Genomic DNA, 26061 nt, shown 5'->3' on the forward strand with positions numbered 1-26061 from the left:
AATGAAGTGGTGAGTGGGTGGATGGATGGACTGTTGGATGGGTGGGTGGTATGATGGGTGGGTGGATGGATGGATGGATGGAAGAAAGGAAGGAGGCAAGCATGAGTGGGTGGATGAATGGATGGTGGATTGGTAGATGGATGATGGAAGATGATGTATGGAGGATGGGTGCTTGGATGGATGGATGGAAGGAAGGGAGGATGGATGGATGGATGGATGATAGTTGGATGGGGGAAACGGGTGGGTTGATGGATGGATGGGTGGGTGGAAGAAAAGGAAGGAAGTATAGGTGGATGGATGGATGATGGGTGGGTAGATAGACGGATGGGTGGGTGGGTGGGTGCATTGATGGGTGGATGGATGAATGGATGATTGATGGATGAGTGGAAGGGTGGGTGGGTTGATGGATGGATGGGTAAGTGAAGCAAGTATGAGTGGACGGATGATGGCAGATGATGGATGGATGATAGATGGATGGGAGGATGGATAGGTGGATGGCTGGATGAATGGAAGGACGGGTGGGTGGATGAGTGGATGTTGGATGAATGGATGCTTGATGGATGAGTGGATGGGTGGGTTAATGGATGGATGAGTAAGTGGATGGATGGATGGTGGATTTATGGATGGATGATGGCTGGCTGGGTGGTCGGCTGGATGGGAAATGAATAAATGGATAGAAGCATATTGGAAGTTGATGGACAGAGGGATGGGTGTTTGAATGAATGGATGATTGATGGATGAGTGGATGGTTGGGTTGATAGATGGGTAAGTGGATGGATAATTGATTTATGGATGGATGGAGGGAGGGGTGGATGGATGAATGGTTGGGTGGAAAGATGAATGGATGCATGGGTGGGTGAGTGGATGGAAGGAAGGAAGCATGAATTGGTGGATAGATGGATGGATGATGGAAGATGATGGATGGATGGATAGAGGTGGATTGATTGATGGATGATGGAAATTAATGGAGGGATGGATGATGGATGGGTGGATGGATGAACAGATGGGTGGGTGGGCGAGTGGTCAGATGGATGTAAAATGAATAAGTGGTTACATAGATGTTGGAAGTTGATGGATGGAGGGATGGGTGTTTGGATGCATGAATGATTGATGGATGAGTGGATGAATAGATGATGGATGGATAGTGGATTTATGGATGGATGATGGTTGGGAGGAAGGATGGATGAGTGGATGCATGAATGGTGGATTGATGGATGGATAGGTGGGTGGAAGAAAGGAAGGGGGAAAGGAAGGAAGTGTAGATGGATGGATGGATGAATAGGTGATGGATGGATGGGTCGATGGGTGTGTGGGTGGGTGGATTAAAGGATGAAAGGAAGGAAGGATAGGTGAATAGATGGATGGATGGATGTTGATGGATGGGTGGGTTGATGGATGGATGATGGAAGATGGATCAATGGGTGGTAGATGGATGGGAAAATGGATAGGTGGGTGGGTGGATGGATGGATGATGGGAGGATGGGTGGATGGGTGGACAGATGGGTGGGTGGTTGGATGGATGGAAAAAGAATAAATGGATAGATGGATATTGAAGTTGATGATGGATGGGTGTTTGGATGAATAGATGATTGATGAGTGGATGGCTCGATAGACAGACGAGTAAGTGGATGGATGGTGGACTTATGGATGGATAATGGATGAGTGGGTTGATGAATGGATGATGGATGGATAAGAGGATGGGTGGGCTGATGAATGGCTGGATGAATAGGTAGGTTGATAGATGGATGCACAGATAGATGGGTGGATGGGAGAGTGGATGGGTGGATGGGTGGGTTGATGGATGGATGGGTGAGTAAGTGAATGGATGTATAGGTAGATAGGTGGAAGGAAGCAAGCAAGCAGGAGTGGATGGATGAATGGATGGTGGATTGATGGATGGACGCTGGAAAATGATGGATGGATGAATTATGAAATGGAAGGAAAGAAGGAGAGGTGGATGGATGGTGGATTGATGGATGGATGATGGATGATGGAAGATGGATAGATGACAGATGGGTGGGTGGATGGATGGAAAGAAGGACGGAAGCAAGCAAACAAGGGTTCATGGATGGGTGGGTGAAAGAGAGGAAGAAGGGAAGGGAGGAAGGAAGTGGAGGTGGGTGGATGGTTGGGTAGGTGGGTGGATGGATGGATAGATGGGTGGGTGGGCAGATGGATGGATAGAAGGAAGGATGGATGAGTGGATGGTAGTTTGATGGATGGATGATGGAAGATGACAGTTGGATGGTTGATATATGAATGGGTGGGTGGGTGGGTGAGTGGAAGTAGGAAGTATGGATGGATGGATGATGGAATGGTTGGGTGAGTGGATGGAGGTGGATTGATAGCTGATGGAAGATGATGGAAGGATGGATGATGGATGGATGAATGGGTGGGTGAGTGATGGACAGATGGGTGGGTGGGTGGGTGGATGGATGGGTGGGTGAATCTGTGGATGGGTTGATGGATGGATGAAGGGGAAAAAGGAAGCAAGCATGGGTGGATGGTTGGATGTTGGATAGAAGATTGGGTAGATGGATGGATGGGTGGGTGGATAGATTGTGGATTCATGTATGGATGATGGGAGATGATGGATTGATGGATGACAGATGAATGGTTGGGTAATGAGTGAAAGGAAGGAAAGAAGGAGTGAAGGAAGGAGGTGTAGGTGGATGGATGTATCTATGGATGGGTGGGTGGTAGGATGGAATGATGGATGGAAGGAAGGAAGGATGAGTGGGACGGATGGAAGGAAGGAAGCATAAGTAGGTGAATGAATGGTCAGTGGATTGATGAATGAATGATGGAAGGTGATTGATGGATGGATGGATGGAAGGAAGGATGAGTGGATGGATGGATGGTGGTTTGATGTATGGATGATAATGGAAGATGATGGACAGATGATAGATGCGTGGGTAGATGGAAGGAAGCAAGCAAGCATGGGTGGAAAGATTGGTGGGTGGAAGAAAGGAAGAAGGGAAGGGTGGAAGGAAGCGTAGGTGGGTGGACAGATGATGGATGGGTAGGTGGAGGGAAGGATAGGTAGATGGGTGGGTGGGTGGATGCATAGGTGGATGGGTGGGTTGGAGGAAGAATGAGTAGATGGATGGTGGATTGATGGGTGGATGATGGGAGAGGACGGATGAATGACAAATGAATAGATGGATGAACAGGTGGATGGATGGGTAGTGTATGGATGGATGGAAGGAAGGAATCAAGCAGCATGAATGGGTGGGTGGATGGATGGGTAGTGTATGGATGGATGGAAGGAAGGAATCAAGCAGCATGAATGGGTGGGTGAATGGATGTAGGATTGATGCATGATGGATGGGAGGATGGATGCATGAATGGATGAGTGGGCTGATGGATGGGTGGATGGTTTAAGGGTGTGTGGGTGGGTGGATGGATGGGTGTGTGGGTGAGTGGACTGATGGCAGGATGGATGTATGATGGATGGATGGAAGGAAGGGAGGATGGGTGGATGGATGGACAGATGAGTAGGAGGGTGGTCTGATGGAAAATGAATAACTGGATAGATGGATGTTGCAAGATGATGGACGGGATAGGTGTTTGGATGAATGGATGATTGATGGATGAGTGGGATAATGGATGGATGGAAGGAAGGAAGGATGAGTGGATGGATGGTGGATTGATGGATGGATGATGGAAGATGATGGATGGATGGGTGGGTGGAAGGGTGGGTGGGTGTGTGGTTGGATGGGTGGATGGAATATGGATGAGTAAGTGGGTGGATGGATGATTGATGGGAGGAAAGATGGGTGGTCAGATGTATAATGAATAAATGGATGGTTAGATTTTGGAAGTTGATGGACAGAGGGATGGGTGTTTGGATGAAAGGATGATGATTGTTGAATGGGTAGATAGGTGGTGGTTGGATGGATGAGTGGGAGGGTGGGCTGATGGATGAATGGGTGAGTAAGTGGATGGATATACAGATAGATGGATGGGTCGATGGAAGGAAGCAAGAAAGCATGAGTGGATGGATGAATGGATGGTGGATGGATGGATGTGCATGGATGGATGGATGGATGGATGGGGGAAAGGAAGGACAAGTGGATGGATGGATGGATGGTGTATTGATAGATACTGGAAGATGATGGGTGAATGGATGGATGAATGGGTGGGTGAGTGATGGACAGATGGGTGGGTGGGTGGGTGAATCTGTGGATGGGTTGGTGGATGGACGAAGGGGGAAAAGGAGGCAAGCATGGGTGGATGGTTGGATGTTGGATAGAAGATTGGGTAGATGGGTGGATGGGTGGGTGGATAGATTGTGGATTCATGTATGGATGATGGGAGATGATGGATTGATGGATGACAGATGAATGGTTGGGTAATGAGTGAAAGGAAGGAAAGAAGGAGTGAAGGAAGGAGGTGTAGGTGGATGGATGGAAGGAAGGAAGGATGAGTGGGATGGATGGATGGAAGGAAGGAAGCATAAGTAGGTGAATGAATGGACAGTGGATTGATGAATGAATGATGGAAGATGATTGATGGATGAATGGATGGATGGAAGGAAGGATGAGTGGGTGGATGGATGGTTTGATGTATGGATGATAATGGAAGATGTTGGACAGATGATAGATGCGTGGGTAGATGGAAGGAAGCAAGCAAGCATGGGTGGAAAGATTGGTGGGTGGAAAGATTGGTGGGTGGAAGAAAGGAAGAAGGGAAGGGTGGAAGGAGGCGTAGGTGGGTGGACAGATGATGGATGGGTAGGTGGAGGGAAGGATAGGTAGATGGGTGGGTGGGTGGATGCATAGGTGGATGGGTGGGTTGGAGGAAGAATGAGTAGATGGATGGTGGATTGATGGGTGGATGATGGGAGAGGACGGATGAATGACAAATGAATAGATGGATGAACAGGTGGATGGATGGGTAATGTGTGGATGGATGGAAGGAAGGAATCAAGCAGCATGAATGGGTGGGTGGATGGATGTAGGATTGATGCATGATGGATGGGAGGATGGATGCGTGAATGGATGGGTGGGCTGATGGAGGGATGGGTGGATGGTTTGATGGGTGTGTGGGTGGGTGGATGGATGGGTGTGTGGGTGAGTGGATTGATGGCAGGATGGATGTATGATGGATGGATGGAAGGAAGGGAGGATGGGTGGATGGATGGACAGATGAGTAGGAGGGTGGTCTGATGGAAAATGAATAACTGGATAGATGGATGTTGCAAGTTGATGGACGGGATAGGTGTTTGGATGAATGGATGATTTGATGGGTGTGTGGGGTGGGTGGATGGATGGGTGTGTGGGTGAGTGGATTGATGGCAGGATGGATGTATGATGGGTGGATGGAAGGAAGGGAGGAAGGGTGGATGGATGGACAGATGAGTAGGAGGGTGGTCTGATGGAAAATGAATAACTGGATAGATGGATCTTGCAAGTTGATGGACGGGATAAGTGTTTGGATGAATGGATGATTGATGGATGAGTGGGATGATGGATGGATGGAAGGAAGGAAGGAAGGATGAGTGGATGGATGGTGGATTGATGGATGGATGATGGAAGATGATGGATGGGTGGGCGGAAGGGTGGGTGGGTGTGTGGTTGAATGGGTGGATGGAATATGGATAAGTGGGTGGATGGATGATTGATGGGAGGAAAGATGGGTGGTCAGATGTATAATGAGCAAATGGATGGTTAGCTTTTGGAAGGTGATGGACAGAGGGATGGGTGTTTGGATGAAAGGATGATGATTGTTGAATGGGTAGATAGGTGGTGGTTGGATGGATGAGTGGGAGGGTGGGCTGATGGATGAATGGGTGAGTAAGTGGATGGATACACAGATAGATGGATGGGTCGATGGAAGGAAGGAAGCAAGCATGAGTAGATGGGTGAATGGATGGTGGATTGATGGATGGATGTGCATGGATGGATGGATGGATGGGAGAAAGGAAGGACAAGAGGATGGATGGATGGTGTATTGATAGATACTGGAAGATGATGGGTGAATGGAGGGATGATGGGTGGGTGCGTTGCTGAATGGATGGATAGGTGGGTGGAAGGAAGGAAGGAAGTGTAGATGGATGGATGATGGATGGATGGATGATGGATGGGTAGATGGATGGATGATGGGTGGGTGGGTGGATGGAGGGTGGATTGATGGGTGGATGATGGATGGGAGGCTGAATGGGTGGGTGGATGTGTGTTCAGATAGATGGATAATGAATAAATGAATGGGTAGATGTTGGAAGCTGATGGATGGGTGTTTGTGGATGAATGGATGATGGGTGGATGGATGGGTGGACGGGTTGATGGGTGTGTGGGTGGGTAGATTGATGGGTGGAAGGAAGGATGAAGGGATGGATGGGCGGATCAAAGGAAGGAAGCATGAGTGGATGGATAGATGGATAGAGGTGGATGGATGATGGATGGGTGGGTGGGTAGGTGGATTGATGGATGGATGAGTGGGTTGATGGATAGATGGTTGGGTGGACTGGTGGGTAGATGTATGGATGGGTGAGTAAATGGATGGATAGATGGATGGAAGGAAGGAAGGAAGCATAAGTGGATGAATGAATGGATGGTTGATTGATGAATTGATTTTGGAAGATGGATGGAAGGAAGAATGAGTGGGTGTATGGATGGTGGATTGATGTATGGATGATGGAAGATGATGGATGTATGGGTGTGTGGGGTGATGGATGGATGGATGGGTGAGTAGGTGGATGGATGTATGAATAAATGGATGGAAGGAAGAAAGGAAGCAAGCAAGCATGAATAGTAGATGTATGGATGGTAGACCGATGGATGGCGGCTAGATGGAAGGATGAGTGGATGGATGGATGGATGGATGGTGGATTTAGGTTAGGAATAGGTGATGGAAGATGATGAATGGATGGATGGGTGGATGCTGGGTGGATGGATGAATGGAAGGAAGGATGAGTTGATGGATGGTTGGTGGATTGATGGAAGATGATGGGTGGTTGATGGATGGGTGGGTTGGTTGATGGTTGTGTGAATAGATGGATGAAAGGAAGGAGGAAAGCAAGGAAACAAGCATGAGTAGATGGATGAGTGGATGGTGGATTGATGGATGGATGAATTGGTTAATGGATAGATGGAAGAAGGAAGGAAGGATAAGTGGATGGATGGATGGTGAATTCATGGCTACATTATGGATGAATAGATGGAAGAAGGAAGGAAGGATAAGTGGATGGATGGATGGTGAATTCATGGCTACATTATGGATGAATGGATGGATGAATGATGGATGGGAGGGATGAATGGATGAATGATGGATGGGGTGATGGTTGGATGGGTATGTGGGTTGATGAATAGATGGGTAAGTGGATGGATGGGTGGGTGGGTTGGTAAGTGGAGGGTAGTAAGTGTGGGTGGATGGATGGATGATGCATGGATGGGTGGGTGGATGGATGGAAGGAAACATGAGTGAACGGATGGATGAATGGAGGTGGATTGATGGATGATGGAAGATAATTGAAGGATCGATGATGAATGGATGGATAGTGGATGGATGAATGGGTGGATGGATTATGGATGGATAGATGGGTGGGTGGGTGGATGGGTGGTGAGTGAAGCAAGCATGAATGGATAGATGAATGGATGGTGGATTGATGGATGGATAATTGAAGATGATGGATTGATGGATGGGAGGATTGGTGGATGGATGGAAGGGTGGGTTGGGTAGGTGGGTGGGTGGCCAGATGGATTGAAACTGAATAAATGGATAGGTGGATGTTGTAAGTTGATGGATGGAGGGATGGGTGTTTGGATGAATGGATGAGTGGATGGGTGGGTGGGTGGATGGATGGATGAATGGGAGGATAGATTGGTGGGTGGGTAGGATGGTTAGCTGGAAGGAAGGAAGGGTGGATCAGTGTGTGGGTGGATGGGTGAGTGGTTGGGTGGAAGCATGAATGGATGAATGGGGGGGTGGGTGTTGGATAGATGGATGGGTGGTTGGGTTGATGGATCGATGGCTGATGGGTAGGTGTGTTGATGGATGGGTGAAAGGAAAAAAGGATGCAAGCATGGGTTGATGGATGATGAATAGATGGGTGGATGGATGGGTGGGTGGATGGACGGAAGGAAGCATGGGTGGATGGTTGGATGATGGATAGATGAGTGGGTGGATGGATAGATGGGTGGTTGGATTGATGGTGGATTGATGGATGGATGATGGATGGATGGATGGGTGGGTAGGTGAGTGGAAGGGAAGAAGGAGGGAAGGATGGAAATGTAGGTGGATGGACATACGTATGGATGGATGGATGGGTGGGTGGGTGGATGGATGGATAATAAATAAATGGATGAATGGATGTTGGAAGTTGGATGGATGGATGGGTGTTTGGATAAATGAATGATGGATGGATGAGGGGATGGGTGGGATGATGAATGGATGGTTAGATGTATGGATGGGTGAGTAAATGGATGGATAGGTGGATGGAAGGAAGGAAGCTTAAGTGGATGAATGGATGGTGGATTGATGACTGGATGATGGAAGATGATGGATGGATGGATGGATGGGTGGGTGGGTAGGGTTGATGGTCAGATGATGGACTGATGGATGAATAGATGGGTGGGTGGATGGGTGTGTGGGTTGGTTGATTGATGGATGGATAGATGGAAGGAAGGAAGGAAGCATGCGTGAACAGATGGATGACGGATGGATGCATGGAAGGAATGTTGATGGATGGGCTGATTAGTGGATCGATGAGTGAGTTAGGGGTGCAGGAATGGCTCTGTGGATGTTACCCAGATGGGTGGTGGGTCACTGGATTGCTGAATGAGCTGATCCGTGGGTGAACGGCAGCAGCACGGACATGTGGATAGGTGGATGAATCAGTGAAGGGACTGAATTCATGGGCGGATGACTCCGTCAGCGAGTGTGGCGTGACCCTGGCCAGTCCCGTTCCTGCAGCTGCCCATAGTGGCGTCCTCCGTCGTGTCTCTCTACTTCCTGGAGCTGACCGACCTCTTCAAGCCGGCCAAGGTGGGCTTCCAGTGCTACGACCGCGCGCTCTCCATGCCCTACGTGGAGACCAGCGAGGAGCTCATCCCACTACTCATGCTCCTCAGCCTGGCCTTCGCTGCGCCTGCGGCCTCGGTGAGTCCTGGTGCGGGGCGGGGCCGGCTGTGGGCACCGCGGCCGGGAGCCCGACTGAGCACCTCCCCGTCTGGCAGATCATGGTGGGCGAGGGCCTGCTGTACTGCATGCAGTCCCGGCTGTGGGGCCGCAGCAGGGGCCCGGGCGGGCCCGAGGGCAGCATCCACGCCGGCGGCTGCAACTTCAACTCCTTCCTTCGGCGGACGGTGCGCTTTGTAGGTGAGTCCCCCACGGCGTCCGCACGCTGAGGGGGGCGGGTCTGGCCCCAGCTCCCGCGCCCGGCCCTAACCCTCCCACCCCGCAGGCGTCCACGTGTTCGGCCTGTGTGCCACAGCCCTGGTGACCGACGTCATCCAGCTGGCCACGGGCTACCACGCACCCTTCTTCCTGACGGTCTGCAAACCCAACTACACCCTGCTGGGCACATCGTGTGAGGCCAACCCCTACATCACGCAGGACATCTGCTCCGGCCACGACACCCACGCCATCCTGTCTGCACGGTGAGCGTGTCCGGCCCCCGTCCCGTGGAGCATGCAGGGAAACTGAGGCAGGGGCCCAGAGCTGGTGGGGCTCACCCGGGTGCCTCTTGCAGGAAGACCTTCCCATCCCAGCACGCCACTCTGTCTGCCTTCGCTGCTGTCTACGTGTCGGTGAGTCCCGGCCGGCCCAGCCCCATGCCCTGGACACCCCACCAGGACCGGCTGCCCTGACCACCCGGCCTGCCCCCCTGCAGATGTACTTCAACTCGGTCATCTCGGACGCCACCAAGCTGCTGAAGCCCATTCTGGTGTTCTCCTTTGCCATCGCGGCGGGCGTCTGTGGCCTCACCCAGATCACGCAGTACCGCAGCCACCCCGTGGATGTCTACGCTGGCTTCCTTATTGGTGCTGGCATCGCTGCCTACCTGGTGAGGGGCTGAGGGGAGAGGTCTGGGTGCCCGGGGGGAGGTCTGAGGGGGGAGGCCAGCCCCACCCTGGGGGACTCTGCTGAGTTTTGTCCCTTGGTAGCTAGAGGCAGAACCTCACGGGCCCAGACCTGCCCAATGTGCAGAGTGAGCGACCTGAGGCCAGAATTTGTCCCATTGGGAGAAAGGCGGACTTCCCCTCTCGGACTCCCCCTCTCGGACTCCCACGGCAAGTTCTGTGGCTTGCTGGGGACCCTGGTCTCTGGCTGCCGGCCCCACGCCCAGCCCGTGTCTCATCCTTAGGCCTGCCACGCTGTGGGCAACTTCCAGGCCCCGCCGGCAGAGAGACCAGCGGCCCCGGCGCCTGCCAAGGATGCGCTGCGGGCGCTGACCCAGCGGGGCCACGACTCGGTGTACCAGCAGAACAAGTCCGTGAGCACCGACGAGCTGGGCCCCCCTGGGCGGCTGGAGGGTGTGCCCCGGCCTGTGGCCCGCGACAAGACCTCACTGGGCAGCCTGAAGCGGGCCAGCGTGGACGTGGACCTGCTGGCCCCACGCAGCCCCATGGGCAAGGAGAACATGGTGACCTTCAGCCACACGCTGCCCCGCGTCAGCACGCCCTCGCTCGATGACCCCGCCCGCCGCCACATGACCATCCACGTGCCTCTGGACGCCTCGCGATCCAAGCAGCTCATCAGCGAGTGGAAGCAGAAGTCGCTGGAGGGCCGCGGCCTGGGGCTGCCGGACGAGGCCAGCCCTGCGCACCTGCGGGCGCCAGCGGAGCCCATGGCCGAGGAGGAAGAGGAGGAGGAGGACGAGGAGGAGGACGAGGACGAGGAGGGGGAAGAAGGGGGTCCAGCCCCGCCTTCACTGTACCCCACAGTCCAGGCACGGCCGGGGCTCGGGCCGCGGGTCATCCTCCCGCCGCGGGCTGGCCCGCAGCCACTGGTGCACATCCCCGAGGAGGGGATCCAGGCTGCGGCAGGCCTGTCCCCCAAGAGCAGCGCAGCCGTGCGGGCCAAATGGCTCATGATGGCAGAGAAGAGCGGCACCGTGGTGGCCACAGCCTCCACGCAGCCCCGCGTGGCCAACCCGCCACGGCTGCTGCAGGTCATCGCCATGTCCAAGGCCCCAGGCGGGCCGGGCCCCAAGGCGGCCGAGACGGCCTCGTCCTCTAGCGCCAGCTCCGACTCCTCCCAGTACAGGTCGCCGTCAGACCGTGACTCCGCCAGCATTGTCACCATCGACGCCCATGCGCCCCACCACCCTGTGGTCCACCTGTCTGCGGGTAACGGGCCCTGGGAGTGGAAGGCGGCGGGCGGCGGGGCCAAGGGGGCTGAGGGGGAGGGCGGCTATGAGCTGGGGGACCTGGCCCGCGGCTTCCGTGGGGGACCGAAGCCCCCGGGCGTGTCCCCAGGCTCCTCTGTTGGTGACGTGGACCAGGAGGAGCCGCGGTTTGGGGCCGTGGCCACCGTCAACCTGGCCACAGGCGAGGGGCTGCCACCGCTGGGTGTGGCCGACGGGGCCCTGGGGCCGGCCAGCCGAGAGTCGACACTGCGGCGCAAAGCGGGCGGCCTGGTGCTGTGTGAGCGGGAGGCCGTGGAGGCAGAGGCGGAGAGCTACTACCGCAAGATGCAGGCGGCCCGCAGGTTCAAGGACTGAGGGCGGGGGCGGGGCCACACAGCAGGGGGCGGGGTGGGGGGTCTGGCCGAACTCAGACGTGGGGCCCCATCAGACAATAAAAGGCGATCGTTGAGCGGGGTGCGGCTTTTTGGAGTGTCATTTCGGTCGCAGGGCCCAGCAGGCAGACCCGGCCTCCGGGGCCCTGCGCGCGCAACTGGGGACAGGGATCTGTCTGGTGGAGTGCAGATGTGGGGCCCCATCTCCAGGCCCCCTGAAACCCCCAAGCGAGAAGTGAGGGGAACAACACGGCTGAGTTTACACAGAGGAGGAAACAGCAGTGAAACAAACAGGCCCAATAAAGAGGGAAATCAAGTGCAGGATACAGAGAATTTATTCAGAGTCCAGTACAGACCGGCCAGACCACCTCCTACATGTGGACAGGAAAAAAGAGCCTACAGAAAAGGTAGGAGTTGTTATAAAATTGCTTTAATTCAGTTCTCTCCGCATTACAAGCCGGCAGCGGGCAGTGGCCTGCCATGCTCCTTACAATACTGAGCCTGTAATTGCTGTTATCAAAATATACATCTGTGTCACCATAAAAAAACCGCAATTGCTGCCCCTCACGTCTTACAACAGGTATAAAAAATTATAAATATTTACACCCTTGTTCCACCCCGACATGGAAACTTGAGGCCCAGGCCCTGAAGGAGGGCCGGCCAGCACAGGGCCTGCGCGGGGAGCCCCTTGGACCCGTGAGTGCAGGACAAGGCGGTAAAGACCGGAAGGTTAGGGCTGCTGTCCCACCTCCTGGGGTCCCAGCATTAGAGCAGACAAAAAACAGAAACAAAACTTTGGTCCAAAATTTGCAGGAAAAAAGAAACCCTGAAAGTTTAAGAGCACTTGTCCTCCGGGACAGAGGACAGTTGTGAGTAAGGCATCGGCAGGTCGCAGACGTGCCGGCCCCATTGTGTCTGCCCTGGAAATTAGATCCTGCCCTGCGACTCAATGACAAGGAATAAAATAAAAGTACAGTATACAAAGTCATACCACGAGGAGAAAATTTAGGTTACACTCATACCATTTTTATCATCTTGCTATATAAAACGTTATTTAAAACTATTTTTTGCATATAAATGAAAAAGATTAGAATATTTGGTCAACTGGAAATATTGCTAGGCACAGGTGTCTGCAGCTGCATCGAAGCATAATACAGAGATTATGGTGGAAACAAAGCTGAAGAAGCGACGGGGAGGGGCCCTGGGGCTGGGGGGGCAAATGATACAAGGATTGGGGGCGGCCACACCTGGCCACCCACCGTCTCCCACCGCAGCAGGCACACGATCCCATGGGAGGCCGACCCCCCCCCAGGCCCCCAAACCCCTACACGTCTGCTACCCCAAGATAGATAGGCCCTGCCAGAGCAGTGGGTTTAAGGCACAAGAAAGCCGAGTGGAGGTTTGGGAGCGCCCGCCACACAGACTACAGAAGGCACGGGCAAGGGGCCGGGCTGGGCCTCCACGGTCACCAAGAGCCTGAGGTTGGCACCCCACCTCCCCCAGGTGAGCAAGTGAATTCGATTTAATTTCTTTTAAAAACAGGTAAACTGATTTCTCTTTAAAAAAATAAAATCTCTGGTCTTTTTTTAAGGTCACTTCAGCTGCTTTTTAAAGTGGCTTTTTTTCTGGAATGATGGAAGTTGTCGCCGGGTGCCCGGCAGGCTGGTCCTTGGTGGCGGCCTAGATGGTGGACTTGGAGAAGGACACCCGCAGGTGGTGGTTCTCACCCAGGTCGTGGTTGTGCAGGTCGATGAGCGCCTGGATGGCCTCCTCCACGGAGCCCATCTGGATCAGCGCCATTTTGCGGTCCTTCCTGCGGGGAAAACGAGGGGGACACAAGGAGGCGTGAAGGGCCGGGTGGGGCAGGGCAGGCCCAGGGGCAGCGGGGCGAGGGGGTGGGGCTGGGCTCACTGGAAGAACTTGAACCCTTTCACGATCCCGCCGTTGCTGGAGAAGAGAATCTTGAGGTCATCCTCAGAGATGGAAGGCCTGCAGGGAGAGAGAGGGACCTGAGCCACTCCGTGGAAGGTCAAGGCCATTCCCTCAAGACAGCAGCTGAGTGTCCAGGGAAGGGTGGGGTCTCCAGGAGCTTTTTAGGGGCCCCAGAAATAGGTTATCAGAAAATGACCATGAGCATCTGAAAGGTGCACTAGAAGCAGAGAACACACTCGGCTGGGCCTCCAGCAAGGCCTCCCTACGGCCTGTGGAAGCCCCTGGAAGCGGGAGCATCCCAGGAGACCTCTACAGGCACTCACGGGATGTTGGAGAGGTGCAGGGTGGCCGAGGGCGGGAAGATGTTCTGGAAGTTCTTGGAGCCGGGCTTCTTGAAGCGGTGCAGGGGCGAGTTGCCATAGTCCTTGGTCAGGCCCTGGTCCTCCTGGCCCTCACGGGGCAGCTGCACGTTCTGGTGCTTGGAGAGTGTGATGCGCACCGGCTTCCCGTGCAGCTTGTGCCCATTGAGGTGGCTCATGGCTGGGGGGGGAAGACAACACAGGACCCACGTGACCCAAGGCCCCTGGCCGCCGCCGCCGCCGCAGCCCCGCAGCCCCCCGGCCCGGTGGCCCTGCAGCCCTTACTTACCCAGCTGGGCCTGGCTCCCGTCGGCCATCTGCACCAGGGCGTTCTCCTTCTTGTTGAACAGGATCTTCACCCGCTGCACGTCGCCGTACACGCCTTCGAGGGCACAGGGACAGACTGCTGAGCCGCCCGGGCCCCGCGGCCCCTCCCCGCCGGCCCCGCGACCCGCACTCCCGCACAGGGCTGGCTCTCCCCGCAGCTCTGCTATTCTGCCTGAGAAGCTGTCTAGTCACAGGGAGCGTTACCGGGAGGGCTGCCTTCAGCAAAGAAGCCCTGAAATCCAGGAAAGGCCAATTGCCAAGAACCATCCTGCGGCTGCTACCGACACATCTACTCTGCCAATAGCATGCGGGGCCGTAAACCATGCTCTGGAGTCCAAATCAGTAGGCAAAGCGCAGCCCAGACAGCACGCTCGGACGTCTCAGAGCGTGACAACCACCTCAATTACACGAAAACAAGATAATAAAAGTGGGAACGATAACATACCGAAAAGAATAAAGAGGCTTTGGGGTGTGACTCTCTTTAGAGGACAGCAGAGCAAGGCAGCGAGGGACAGGGAAAGGGAGAGGTCAGGGGGCGAGTTGGAATCGTCCACCACGAGGAGGCAGCCCCGCAGGCGTGCAGGTTGATGGATGATGAAGTTGTCAGGATGTTAATATTCAAGGGCAGGTTGGTTTCCGGAGAGCAGGGTTTGAGGGGGAATTTTGTTTTTATTTATTTATGGTTTTGTTTTGTTTCAAGCAACAACAGGAAGCAGAAGTACCGTGCAGTCAGTTGGCAAAGAAATTCCGGATCAGGGCAAGAAAAAAAATTGGGAAAGGGGAAGGGGAGAAAAGAAAAAAAGTAGCAAAAACACAGGTCAGTAAATACATAAGAAAACACGCGGTGTCCCATCAGTCAAGACCACACACACTACGAGCCACGCGCCGGGCGGACAGCAGGAGTGCCCCCCGCGGGGAGGAGACGGCGCCCACCCGCCCCCCCACTCCCCCAACAGGCCCTCCAGGAACTGTCTCCCCGGGGCCCGCACCAGGGCCTCCAGTCAGGCTCACTGGGGTGGCTGTTAGCAGAGAGCTTGGCTAGAGGAGCTGGGACAGGGCTCGAGAGGCCGCAAGTCACACGTGCTCCGACAGGCAAGAGAGCAGCTCATTAAAATAAACAGGAACCCCGTCTCTCAAGAATCAAAATATCTCGAGCCTTTATCATTTCATCCCAGCTCCCTGAGCTGAACTTGGCCACCGAGACAAGCACAGGCCTGGCTGCCACCTCAGGGACCGTGGCTGGTGGCCTTGGCTCGCACCCCCTCCCCAGAGGCGCCCCGCAGGCCCCTGCAGACCGAGGTTGGTTGGGCTCGAAATTGCAAAACTGCTCTCATGAACACCAAATACTTCAACTCTCAGCATCATGGAATTAGGAACGTACATTGAGGTATTAAGGAAAACAGGAGGACTCCAAGCGCTGCGGAAAGGACGCAGCAGTGAGTGACATCAGTGCAGAGAGGAGAACAGCATGACACCTGCAGGCACTGGCCAGGCCAGGGGACCCGGCTCCAGGGGCCCCAGTGCCTGGGGGAGGGGCTCAGTCTGCACTAGGACCTGAGAGCAAACTCCCAACTCCTACTTCCGAAGTAGGAGTCCGGAAGGACAGCCTAGAAGAGCCACATACCTCGGGGTTGAGGTTGCTGACCAGCAGGACAGCATTTCCTGCCCCTGTCAGGCCTGGGATGGCGATCCGGCCCGCCGCTGCTGCCGCCGCCGCCGCCGACGGGATGGCCAGAGGAGCCAGGGCCCCGTGCACGTTAGGGACGGAGAGGCCTGGAGGGAAGAGGCAGTCAGATAAGCAGCGGCGCCCACCTTGTCTGAGACAAAAACGCGGGTCCTGCCCATCCTCATGCAAACGGAGACACGTAGGGGGTGGGGTGGGGTGGGGGGGAGCGGCTGGCCCAGCAGCACGGCACGCCTGCGGCTCCTCCACGCTTCTCGTGGCACAGACCGTGCTGGCTTGACCGTCTACATGCGCCAAATAGCACAGAAAGCTCCAGCTCCTCAGATGCAGGATTGAGCCCAACGGCCTCGGCCGTGCTCGCATGCAGGTGCCCGTCACCATGCAAATGGCACGCCGGGCGGGACAACAGGCTCAGGACTGTCACGTAGGTGGGCGCCTGGCCCCCGGGAGGGATGCTCAGGTATGCCCACCCAGCTCACGCCGCTCGCTTACCAGGCCACTTAAACGCACCTACTAGGGGCATATCCCTCCAACCACCGTGCGCTGGTCCTCACGGGCGCTTGAAGGGAACCAGACCAGAGACTGGGGGGTCAGCGGGCTCTCTGCATGGCCCTGCCCTACGACTGCCCTGTCCAGGCCCCGTGGGGAACCTGGAGGCCTGTGCCCAGGAAGGTGGGCTCCCCCCGTGACTGCGCCACGTCGGCTGCCGTGGAAGCAGAGCTACGGGAGAGGTGTGGCATGCAGAGGCGGTGGTGGGGACGAGCGTTTGAATACCTGCGGCTTGAGGAATGGCAAAGGTGGGAGGGAAACCAGCTCCTGCGTACGGAGAGGCTGACATTATACCAGGCGCACCTAGAAACAAATGAGACACTAATCATCGCACCCACGGGTGCGAGCCGGCTGCCAGCGCCCCACTCGGTGGGTTCTGGGCTGGTGCTGTGTGGGCATCCGGGAGACGGGCGCCTAGGACCGAGCTACGCGTCCTGCCCCCCACCCCGCCCCGCTGCCATCCCACCACCGGGCATCTTACCGAAGGCTGCGGCCATGGTCTGGTCCAGAGAGGGCTGGCTGTCGCCAGATGGCAGATCGGGGCGTGTATAGTCGCGGCTCTTATCGTTGTTGTACTTGACGTTGAGGCTGGTGAGCTTGGAGAAGTCGATGCGCAGGGTGCAGCAGGCGTTGTAGATGTTCTGACCGTCCAGCGACTGCGGGGGCAGCAAAAGGGCTGTGAGTGGGGGCCGGCAGCCGGCGGCGCGGCTGCCCCGGGGCCACTCACCAGCTTGGCGTGCTGGGCGCTCGCGGGCTCGGCGAACTGCAGCAGCGCCTGGAACTGACTGTTCTTGGTGAAAGTGATGATCTTTAGGACGGTGCCGAACTTGGAGAAGATCTACGGGAAGAGCACGGCGGAGGGATTGGCCTCAGCCCGGAACCAGCCCCTCCCGCAGGCTGGTGCCACCCCGCCACCCCCCTGCCTCACCTGGTGAAGCACGTCCAGGGTCACCGGGTAGAAGAGGTTCTCCACGATGATCCTGAGCACTGGGCTCTGTCCAGCCATTGCCATCCCCGCGTCCACCGCCGCGGCCGACGCAGCCAGGGCCAGGTTTCCCGACTGGACTGAGTTCACCGCCTGCAGGGCCGCCTGGGCCCGCTGTGGGGGCAGAGCCGTGAGTCCCATCAGCCCCAAGGCCACCGCCCACCCCACCCCCCTCCGCCCGCAGCCCAGGGCGCGCACTGCCTGGTTGGGCGAGCTGTCTGTCTTGAGCTCCTTGTGGTTGGAGAACTGGATGTAGATGGGCTGGCCGCGCAGTACGGGCGTCACCGACGTATAGTAGTTCACCATGGTGTTGGCAGCCTCCTCCGTGTTCATCTCGATGAAGGCCTGGGGGGGGGGGGGGTCGTGTGTGAGCCAGGCCTGGACCCGGGAGGCCCGGCGACCACCCCAGAGAAGCCCTAGGCCTTGTACCTGGTTCTTCCCTTTCAACATCAGGAGATTGGTGACCTTCCCGAAGGGCAGCCCCAAGGAGATGACCTCTCCCTCAGTGACGTCACTGGGCAGCTTTCGGATGTGGATCACCCTGGAGGGCACGCCTGTGCTCCTGTTGTCCCCTTTGAACTTCTTGCTGTCGTTTCCATTTGCTGCAAAAGGATGGTGTGCATGGCACGAGGCACTTTCTGGCTCCCCTAGAGCAAGGGACCCCTCTCCTGGTATCGGCTTCCTCCCAGCTCTGGGAGGCTGCTGGGACAGGGAGGTCTCCACACCTGGCTCCCGGGGAAGTGAGGCTCAAGGTCACCAAGGCCAGGACCAACCAACCCCAAGTGCGCTCCTCAGAGACACAGAGGAAGTGCTCCCAGGTAAGGCCGCAGTTAGGGTTACCTGTGGAGGCCGAGTTACTGCTCATGATAAAGGGTCCGTTAGTGACACAGGCAGAGAAGAGCTCGTCAGATCCCCGCTGGAAGAGAGGGGCGGGTTGGAACCGAGCCGCATCTTCACCGCAGCGCCCCCCAACCCTCCCTACGGGGGCCCAGTGGTTCTGCACCCAAGACACAGCTCCTTTCCCCACCTGCGGAGCCCCTGGGGGGTCTTTCCCCAAGCAGGGCCAGCGTCTCGTCCCCTACAGGGGCTCTGCGCGGCCCGTCCCCCCACCCCCCGTGCCTGGGGTCTGCACGGGCTCAGGCTGGCTACCCCGAGGCTCGGCCGTCGTGCTCTCAATCACGGCAGAGCCACTCAAGGCCCACGAGGACAAAGCCCCCTTGTCACACACACTGCAGCCACCCGCTCAGCCGCAGGAGTCTGTCCTACTTTCCAGTCTGAGGAAACCGGAGCCCGATGACCAGAAAGGCCACCTCTCCAGGCGGCGGGCACCTTGGTGACAAACAAGAAGCTCCCCAAGTGCCCAGCCCATTCTCTCTCCAGAAACGACTAGTTGACTCATTAATCTCAATGCAATTGAATCAACTCCCAGAACCAGGTAAGATCGAGCCCAGGGTGAAGAAGCAGACGGGGGCCCTCCTGCCGGGTGAGCACAAAACCCCACCCGAGGGGCAAGGAGACCCCACTGGGTCTGGCTCCCCTCAACAACTTCCGGACACGAAACCGGTGGCCTGAGAAGAATTTCCCTGCCCTAGGTGCCCCGCGGCCTCCCGGCCGAACAGCAAAAACCAGCCTTTCTCAGGGCCAGACCCTCCAACTGCCATTTTCGCCAGCTCGTCCCTCCTCAAGAACACCTTATCTCTGCCCTTCCCTCAGGCCAGCTTAACTGCCACTTACAAACAAGGATGCCAAACACCCAGGGTCCTTCCCACCTTCCCGTGGTCTAGCACCGAAGTTGAGTGGGACACTCACACCCCACCCTGCCCCTCGAGACAAGCCGAAGGAAGCCAGGGAGGTTCAAGGTCTGCCCCTCGGGACAGGAATCGGGCACATGGCAACGCTGCTGGGAGCAAACAGGATGCTCTGGGCCACCCTGGCTGCTAGGCCACCTGCTACGGGCATGACCCTGAACCCAGACCCCACGCCGGACGGGCATCTGCTCCCCAGGGCTCAGGGCTGAGACGGATGCGCAGAGGGCCAGCACCTGAGCCCGTGGAGAGGCTGCAAAGGCTCAGACTCCTGCCTGGTCTTAAGAGTCCAGAAAAGGACCCAGAACCGCAGACCACTTACGGGCTGGAATTTGCTATAATGAAGCAAAATGTTAAAAACCCCAAGCACTCCAGGTTGACCTGACCCGTCACGCCCCAGCTCACTTTCACCAAGTGGACCTGGGCGCTTCAAGGCTCAGAGCAGTAGACCAGCCCCAGCCGTGAACGAAGGGCCACATGAGAACCCAGGCAGAATGCCCCTGAGCCACCGAGGACAGAGTCTCCCCTGCCTAAGTGGTAGGAATGTGGACTTGGAGCCCTGACCCGCCCCCTGACACACAAAGGGCCCCCGTCCAGAGCTGGACAGGGACGGGGCACCCAGGCAGATCCCACACACCGGCTGCACAACCTTAAAAAGAACATCTCGGCTCCTGTCTCTGACAGGTGACAAGCAGGGCCGGGATTCCCTCAGGAGTGGGGCGTTCTTGGCCCCAACCATGTTCTCACAGCAGACGGCCTGACACGCCTACATCTGCAGGGTCTGTGGGGCAAGCCCCACCCACTTGGCCGCCCATATCCCCCAGGCCTCCCTCCCAGACGCCGCCCCCTCCCCCAGCACGGGGGGGGGGGGGGGGGGAGGCGGGCAGGCGCACGTGGTAACCAGTGGCTCCACAGGAACAGCCCACTGGGGCACAGCCACTCTGCAGGGTAGAAGCCTGGGGGTACGTGGGCCAGTCCACAGTGTGGGGGAGCTCTTCCCAGCTGCTGCCACAGGGCCCCTGCCCTGAAGTCAATTCAGCACCAACAGCAAACGACCACCGCGCCAGGAACAGCGCCTAGAGTCCCCTTGCTTCTTCATTGATAGCTTACACACCAACACCCCTGGCGCCTCATTTGGGGCCCAGCTTATCCTGAACCTGAGGGAGAGGACCAGGCTGCCCTCCCGGTGGGTCCCCCGGTGCACGCACCCTACAGGCTCAGGGCCTCTGTCCTGTGCAGCCAAGACCCCCGGGGCATGGGACGGAGGAGACAGCCCCTGGAAGAGGTGCTCCGGCTGAAGCGGCCCCCAGAGAAGCAGGGGGAAGGTCCCCGTGCCAATCACAGCACTCCGGATGAAGTCCCTCTCCCTCCTCCCGCCACCAATCAGGTTTTATCTGCAAGAAGATCGGGACAAGCGGTGTGCAAAGACAGTCCGCCTGGGAAAACCGAAACCAGCCCAGGCACGGCGGCCACCAGACCAGAAACCAGCTGCTACCTGCTCCTCAGGACACCTGGCCACCTACGGGGCTCAGGACACACGGCCCGAGGGGGGACACTCTGCCCCCGCCGTCCTGTTTCTCTGAGCAAAAATTATCTGAACGAGGACAGCCTCAGAAGCAGCCTGGAACTACCCCAGAGCCCCCTGAGATTCTCTGGTCCCCCCCCCCCACTAGCTGCTTGAGGTGCAAACAGACTTCAACTTTACCCACACGAAACCGAGGACAGAAATCCCGTCACCCTGCCGCGCATCCCACCTCCAACCGCAAGCCGTTCTGAGCTTGAGGGCAGGGCAGGGGATCCAGAAATCAGACTGCTGAGGGGCCGCCCACCCCCCGCCCGAGGCAGGCTGTCCAGCCTAGGAGCAGCAAGCCGGGCAGCCCATGGTGGGAGCGGACGGAAGGAGGAAGCAACGTCACAAGCGCCTACCTTTGTACCAACTGCTATGTCTGGGACGATGCTGCGGAGAGAAAAAAGGAGACGTCAGCCAGGGCGCCCGCCACATCCCGGCGCCCGAGCCCCCGCTCGAGGCCTTCGTCAGCTAGAAGGCCGGGGCAGGGAAGCGAGCCGTCCGCCCTTTAATCGCCACTTGAAAAGGAGCCATCATTGTCCTCCGGCTCCCTCCCGGCAGGACCCCGGCCCCGCCTCCCGACCCGTCCAAAGACAAAGACACCCCCCTCCACAGGCCCTAGGAGAGACACTTGATGCTGGTTAAGGTTCAGGTGCTGCTGTTTGCTTTCTAGAAACTGGCAGTGCTTGGGGGACGTTTCCAGCAGAAGGCAGGCCGGTAAAAAGGCAACTCAAGGGCCCGAGATCAGAGCTCCGGGCCCCACGGGGCCGAGAAGGGGGCAGCTCGGTGGAAAGGATCAGATAGAGCTGACACGAGTTACTCATCAACCGGGCTCCACGTGAGCGGACTTTCTCCCCCCCCACCCCTCGCAGAGCAGGCCCCGCTACGAAAGGCGGGGCCGGGGGAGAGCACAGCTGCCCCGGACTCCTGGGTCCTGCAGCCCAAGCCCCACCCCCCACCCCCAGACAGCAGAACCCTCCGAGGTCGTCTATGTAGTGAACAAAAACTGACAACAAACTAACGACTCCCAAAATATCAGTTCAGGAGAGAACTTAGCCAGCAACGCCCCTCACAAGGTCACCTGGCCTCCAAGGCCTGGCGGTCCCGTGACCAGAGCCTCTCATGATGTCACACAACATGTCCCCCGGCCCAGCCTCGGGCCCGGCAGAGGGCCCCGGGGCCGCCGGCTGCAGGATCCCCCTCGGGCTCTCAGGGAGGGGGCTCCCACCACAGCCTCGGCTCGGGACCTGCCCCATCCTCACCCTCCGCCTCTACGGCGGAACCTCCACCTCGTGCCCTCAAAAACCTCACGGGCCAGCGACAACGACTTTTAAAAATTTTAATGAGTCAAGAAAAAACTTCCCAGAAAGACAAACAATGAAAAGTACGCAGTTTGCCAACTGCTAACCCAGGCCGCCTGGCGGCTTCCTACTCCCAAGCGAGGGCTTCGGACACAGCAAGTATTTTACGTAAAACGGCCTTTCTGGGAAAGATTTTCCGACCTTCCAAAAAGACGGCAGGACAGTGCTCGCTTCGGCAGCACATATACAAAAAGACGGCAGACCAAAAAGGAGCTGCACCCGGAGACCAGGCCCGGCTGCCTAGGTAACACCACCACCGCCAAGAGACTGCAGATGCGCCCCCAAACCAGATTACGGGGGGCGATGGAAAAGACAAAACTCGAGAATTTGACCAGACGGCCAAGAAAACCGAGCACACGGCCCGCTGGCTCGGGAAAGGGTTCTCTGGGCAAGTCCACCCCAGCCAAAGCGGAAGGCAGACCACGAGGAGATCAAGTTCCTCTTGCTGCAGCAATTTTTCTAAAAGGTTGGCCTCAATTCAGGTTGAAACCTATCATTTCAAACCCGAGACACCGAAGGCACGTGACCCTCCGAGCACTTTTAACCGCCCGCCCCGCCCGGTCGGGCCCAAGAGAGAAAGGAGAGCTGGTTCGAAGCACCCCACCACAAAATACCCGCAACTGCCCCTGAACGCTTCCCACGAGGTGCCAGACGGGAGAGCGCAGTTCCACCGGGTTCCACCCCTTCCCGAGAACAGAGCCCCGGCCGCCGCGCGGCCCGGTCCCCTCCCGCCCCGACACCTCGGCACGCGGGGAGCGGGCTCGGGTCCCGAGCCGCCCCGCCCCCACCGCGCCCGGGGCGCTACCCCGAGACGCCGGGCTGGAACAAAGGGGGCGGCGGAGGGCCCGCGCCCTTCCGGGCAGGAGGGCGGCGTCTCCGGCCGCGCCCGGGCCCGCGGCGGGCGGGGCAGGCCGGGGCAGTCCGCGCGGCGGGAAAGCCCGCGCACGCGCGCCAGAGCTGCCGGGAGCGCGCGAGGCCGCGCACGCGCGCGGAGACCATACGGGGCGCGCGGAGACCATACGGGGCGCGCGGAGACCATACGGGGCGCCGGAAGGGCCACAAGACTCTCCAAGGGCGGCGCGTGCGCGCAGAACCCGGACGGGAAGCGAGAAGAGCCGCGCGGCCGCCGCGTGCGCACGGGACAGGCCTCGTTGGCACCGGAAGCGGGCAGGGCTCCCCCGGACCCCTGCCGCCTCGCGCCCCTGGCGGCCCCCTCCAGGGCCTCACCCGCGCCCCAGGCCGGGGGGAAGGGAGGGAACCGGGCGGCGCCCCGGGCCCGGGGTGGAGGCGGAGCGGCGCGCCAGGACCGTCGCCCCGAGGAGGCCGCGGCGGCGACGAGAAAGAGACTGGAGCGCGAGAAGGACAGGGGGTAGAGCGAACGAGTACTACTCACCCGTCCATTGCACACACAGGAGACCCGCGGGGGACGGAGTGGAGGCACCGGAATAGCAGGAACCGACCCAACGGCTCTGAGTTATAGACTCACAAAATGGCGGAGACGCCCGAACACGTCCCCCGCGCGCTCTGCCCATTGGCTCCTGCCGCGCAGATGGGCGGGGCGAGCGCCGCGGGACCCCGCCAGCGCCTCCCAATGGCTAGGAAGTCGCTCGAGGGGTGGGGCCACAAACAGTGGCAGGCGGCCATTGGGGAAGATGGCCGTCCGTCAGGGCTCGAGGCGGAAACGGCCCGTGGAGTCGGGGGAGGGGCGAAGAGGTGAGGCCACGTGATTGCGCCAGAGCCATTGAGCGAGCTGCCCTCCTGCGTGGGGCTTTGCTGGAGAAGCCATCTTAGGAGTGGGTACGTGGCGGGTCAGGCGGTGGGAAGCGTGCTTCCCCCAGGCTGCCGCCATCTTGCAAACGGGCAGAGTCCACCTCCACCTCGGGCGTGAGAGCAAAGGGAGGCGCGTCGCCATCTTGAAGTAGGGCAGGAAACCTCCAGGGCGCCACCTTGCTTGTGGGCACCTGGCCGAAGTCCATTTCGAACTTAGACGTTACCCTTAGGTTAGCACGCGAAGTGGCGGCGGCCTAACGCGTCCCAGAGGCGCCGGGGTTGTTTCCACTGCTGGCCACCAAGCTTGTGGCACGATGTGGCCACGGGTCGCCCCTGACTGTCCTTTGTTTGCCCCAGAGCAGCGAAGCCCGACCACGGTCTCCTCGCCTGACTGCAGGAATGGGAAAATTGAAGCCCGGGGGGGGCACGGCGGACGCCGCCCTGCCTGCCTGCAATGGAAGGAAAATGAGGCCGGGGGCGCACGGACAACACCGCCGTGCCTGCCTGCAATGGGGGGGAACTGAGGCCCGGGGCGCACAGAGCAGACTCCGCCGTCAAAGGACGTTCAGGACTGGACGGGCCTCCATCCCAGCAGCAGAACACTCCAAACTTATCTCGGAGAATGCTGATTCCAAAAAGAGTTGAACAGGGTTGTGGGTGATAGGGGAACCCCGGGAAAGGTGCCGGAAAACAGGGCCAGCTGGGTGGGGCGAGTGGGGGGAGGGGCAGGCGGAGTCAGGGAGGCCGCGGCAGTCCGGTACCCCAGGCTTTTGGAAGCATCCAGGAGATGATGGGCATGCCGGGCTTGCTTGTTCCCAGCGTGGAGCAGACGGTCAATAAATAGAAGAAATTATCCTGAATATTGTTTGCTATACGTCTCGTGCAGAAAAAAGGATTTTTAATTGGCACAAGCCTAAAGAGGGAGAATGACACTTGTTGTTTCCGTAAGTCGAGGTCAGGCCTTTAGCTCCCGCCTCTTCGGTCGGTTTTAGCTTGGGCGGAGTCATGGCAACAGCGTCCATTTTAGGGCCGCGCGGGCCTGGACGGAGCCCAGAGACCGGGGCTGCCGAGCCAGAGGGCTTTCTCGGATTAGGGGCGGCTGCCGATTTTCACGGAGGCCTCCGCCTTGCACTCCTTGGCCCCTTCTTTCGCCGAAGGCCATCTGAAGCCCAGGAATGGCTAATCAGGAGTGTCCCGGTGGATTTAGGAGAATCCCCAACGCATTCCTGTGGATTTGCTCCCTCCAGGACTCCTGTCGCGCTCCGCTCTGGGTACCACCAGGGGCAGTTGCTCATCTTTGTTGCCTCGGTTACTGGTGCCAGGGATGGGCCCTCTTGACAGCAGGGAGGATGGTTGGAGACATGGGAGTGTCGCAGCCCAGAGGGAGAATGTTGGTGGACCCTCCACCAGGTTCCTAGCACGGATCTAAATGGTCGCAATCTATTAAAAGCCATTTCTGCTCACTGCCCTCCAGGCTTTGCTCAGAGTCAAAGCCCAAGTCGACCTCGTGGCCCCACAGACCTCTCACCCGCAGCCGCCTTTCTGGTTTCTGACCGCATTTACACAGGCCTCCTTTAAGAGGTTGTTCCCTTCTGGAAGGTTCCTCCCTAAACCCACTCCCTCCTTTTACTCCCTGCCCTGGGGCCTTCGCGCAGAGGCCCCCTCGTCAGTACAGTCTCCCCGACCTCTCCCTTAAAACGGTTGAGGATTTCTTTCTCGCCTTCCACTGGAACACGAGGGAGAGAAGACAGCCCCTGCCCGGATCGGAATCCACGCTGTTACCACCTTTACAAGGGCCACAAACCAGGCGGCGTGAAACAACACAGATTTATTCTCGCTCGGTTCTGGAGGCCAGAAGTCAGAAATTGAGGTGTCAACAAGGCCGAGCTCCCTCCAGAGGCTCCAGGGGAGGGTCCTTCCTGCCTCTTCCGGCTCTGGGGGCCCAGGTGTCCTTGGCTTGTAGACAGGTCCCTCCAGTCCCTGCCTCTATTGTCACATGGTTCTCTTCTCCCTGTTTCTCTGTCTCTCCTGTTTGTG

At 57.8% G+C, this 26061-nt stretch overlaps 2 protein-coding genes across 5 annotated transcripts in view; one reads left to right on the top strand and one right to left on the bottom strand.

Annotated features, from left to right (window-relative positions):
- Positions 1-12361, top strand: part of LOC137221082 (uncharacterized) — a 62995-nt gene extending 50634 nt beyond the window's left edge. Inside the window, 6 exon segments of the mRNA XM_067730275.1 lie at positions 8917-9102; positions 9180-9321; positions 9407-9602; positions 9695-9774; positions 9777-10009; positions 10310-12361. Of these exon segments, the coding sequence (XP_067586376.1) occupies positions 8917-9102; positions 9180-9321; positions 9407-9602; positions 9695-9774; positions 9777-10009; positions 10310-11668 (2196 nt within the window). The 3' untranslated portion in view covers positions 11669-12361.
- On the bottom strand, positions 12100-23789 carry PTBP1 (polypyrimidine tract binding protein 1). Of its 4 annotated transcripts, none has more exons than XM_067734534.1 (15): positions 23648-23789; positions 21253-21283; positions 18362-18437; positions 17951-18123; positions 17720-17866; positions 17465-17635; positions 17264-17374; positions 17018-17192; positions 16762-16839; positions 15928-16076; positions 14749-14782; positions 14266-14358; positions 13941-14157; positions 13597-13674; positions 12100-13498 (listed from the first exon to the last, which is right to left on the bottom strand). In XM_067734534.1, exons 1-15 carry the CDS (start codon positions 23653-23655, stop codon positions 13366-13368), a joined length of 1674 nt encoding a protein of 557 aa, XP_067590635.1. In that variant the 5' UTR covers positions 23656-23789; the 3' UTR covers positions 12100-13365. The 4 variants fall into 4 exon arrangements, with proteins under 4 accessions (XP_067590635.1, XP_067590632.1, XP_067590636.1 ...); XM_067734531.1 differs by lacking the exon at positions 23648-23789 and adding an exon at positions 22869-23308; XM_067734535.1 differs by lacking the exon at positions 16762-16839.
- Between the last annotated feature and the right edge of the window lie 2272 nt (positions 23790-26061).

The sequence above is a fragment of the Pseudorca crassidens genome, chromosome 3 (genome assembly GCF_039906515.1).
Source record: "Pseudorca crassidens isolate mPseCra1 chromosome 3, mPseCra1.hap1, whole genome shotgun sequence".
Classification (NCBI taxonomy): domain Eukaryota; kingdom Metazoa; phylum Chordata; class Mammalia; order Artiodactyla; family Delphinidae; genus Pseudorca; species Pseudorca crassidens.

Coding starts and splice junctions, on each gene's coding strand:
- PTBP1 (XM_067734531.1), bottom strand. CDS start 23,293: ATGGTCTCCGCGCGCCCCGTATGGTCTCCGCGCGCCCCGTATGGTCTC. Junction 17,867..17,950: donor TGTTGAAAGGGAAGAACCAG/GTACAAGGCCTA, acceptor CCCCCCCCCCAG/GCCTTCATCGAGATGAACAC. Junction 17,636..17,719: donor ACAGCTCGCCCAACCAGGCA/GTGCGCGCCCTG, acceptor CTGCCCCCACAG/CGGGCCCAGGCGGCCCTGCA.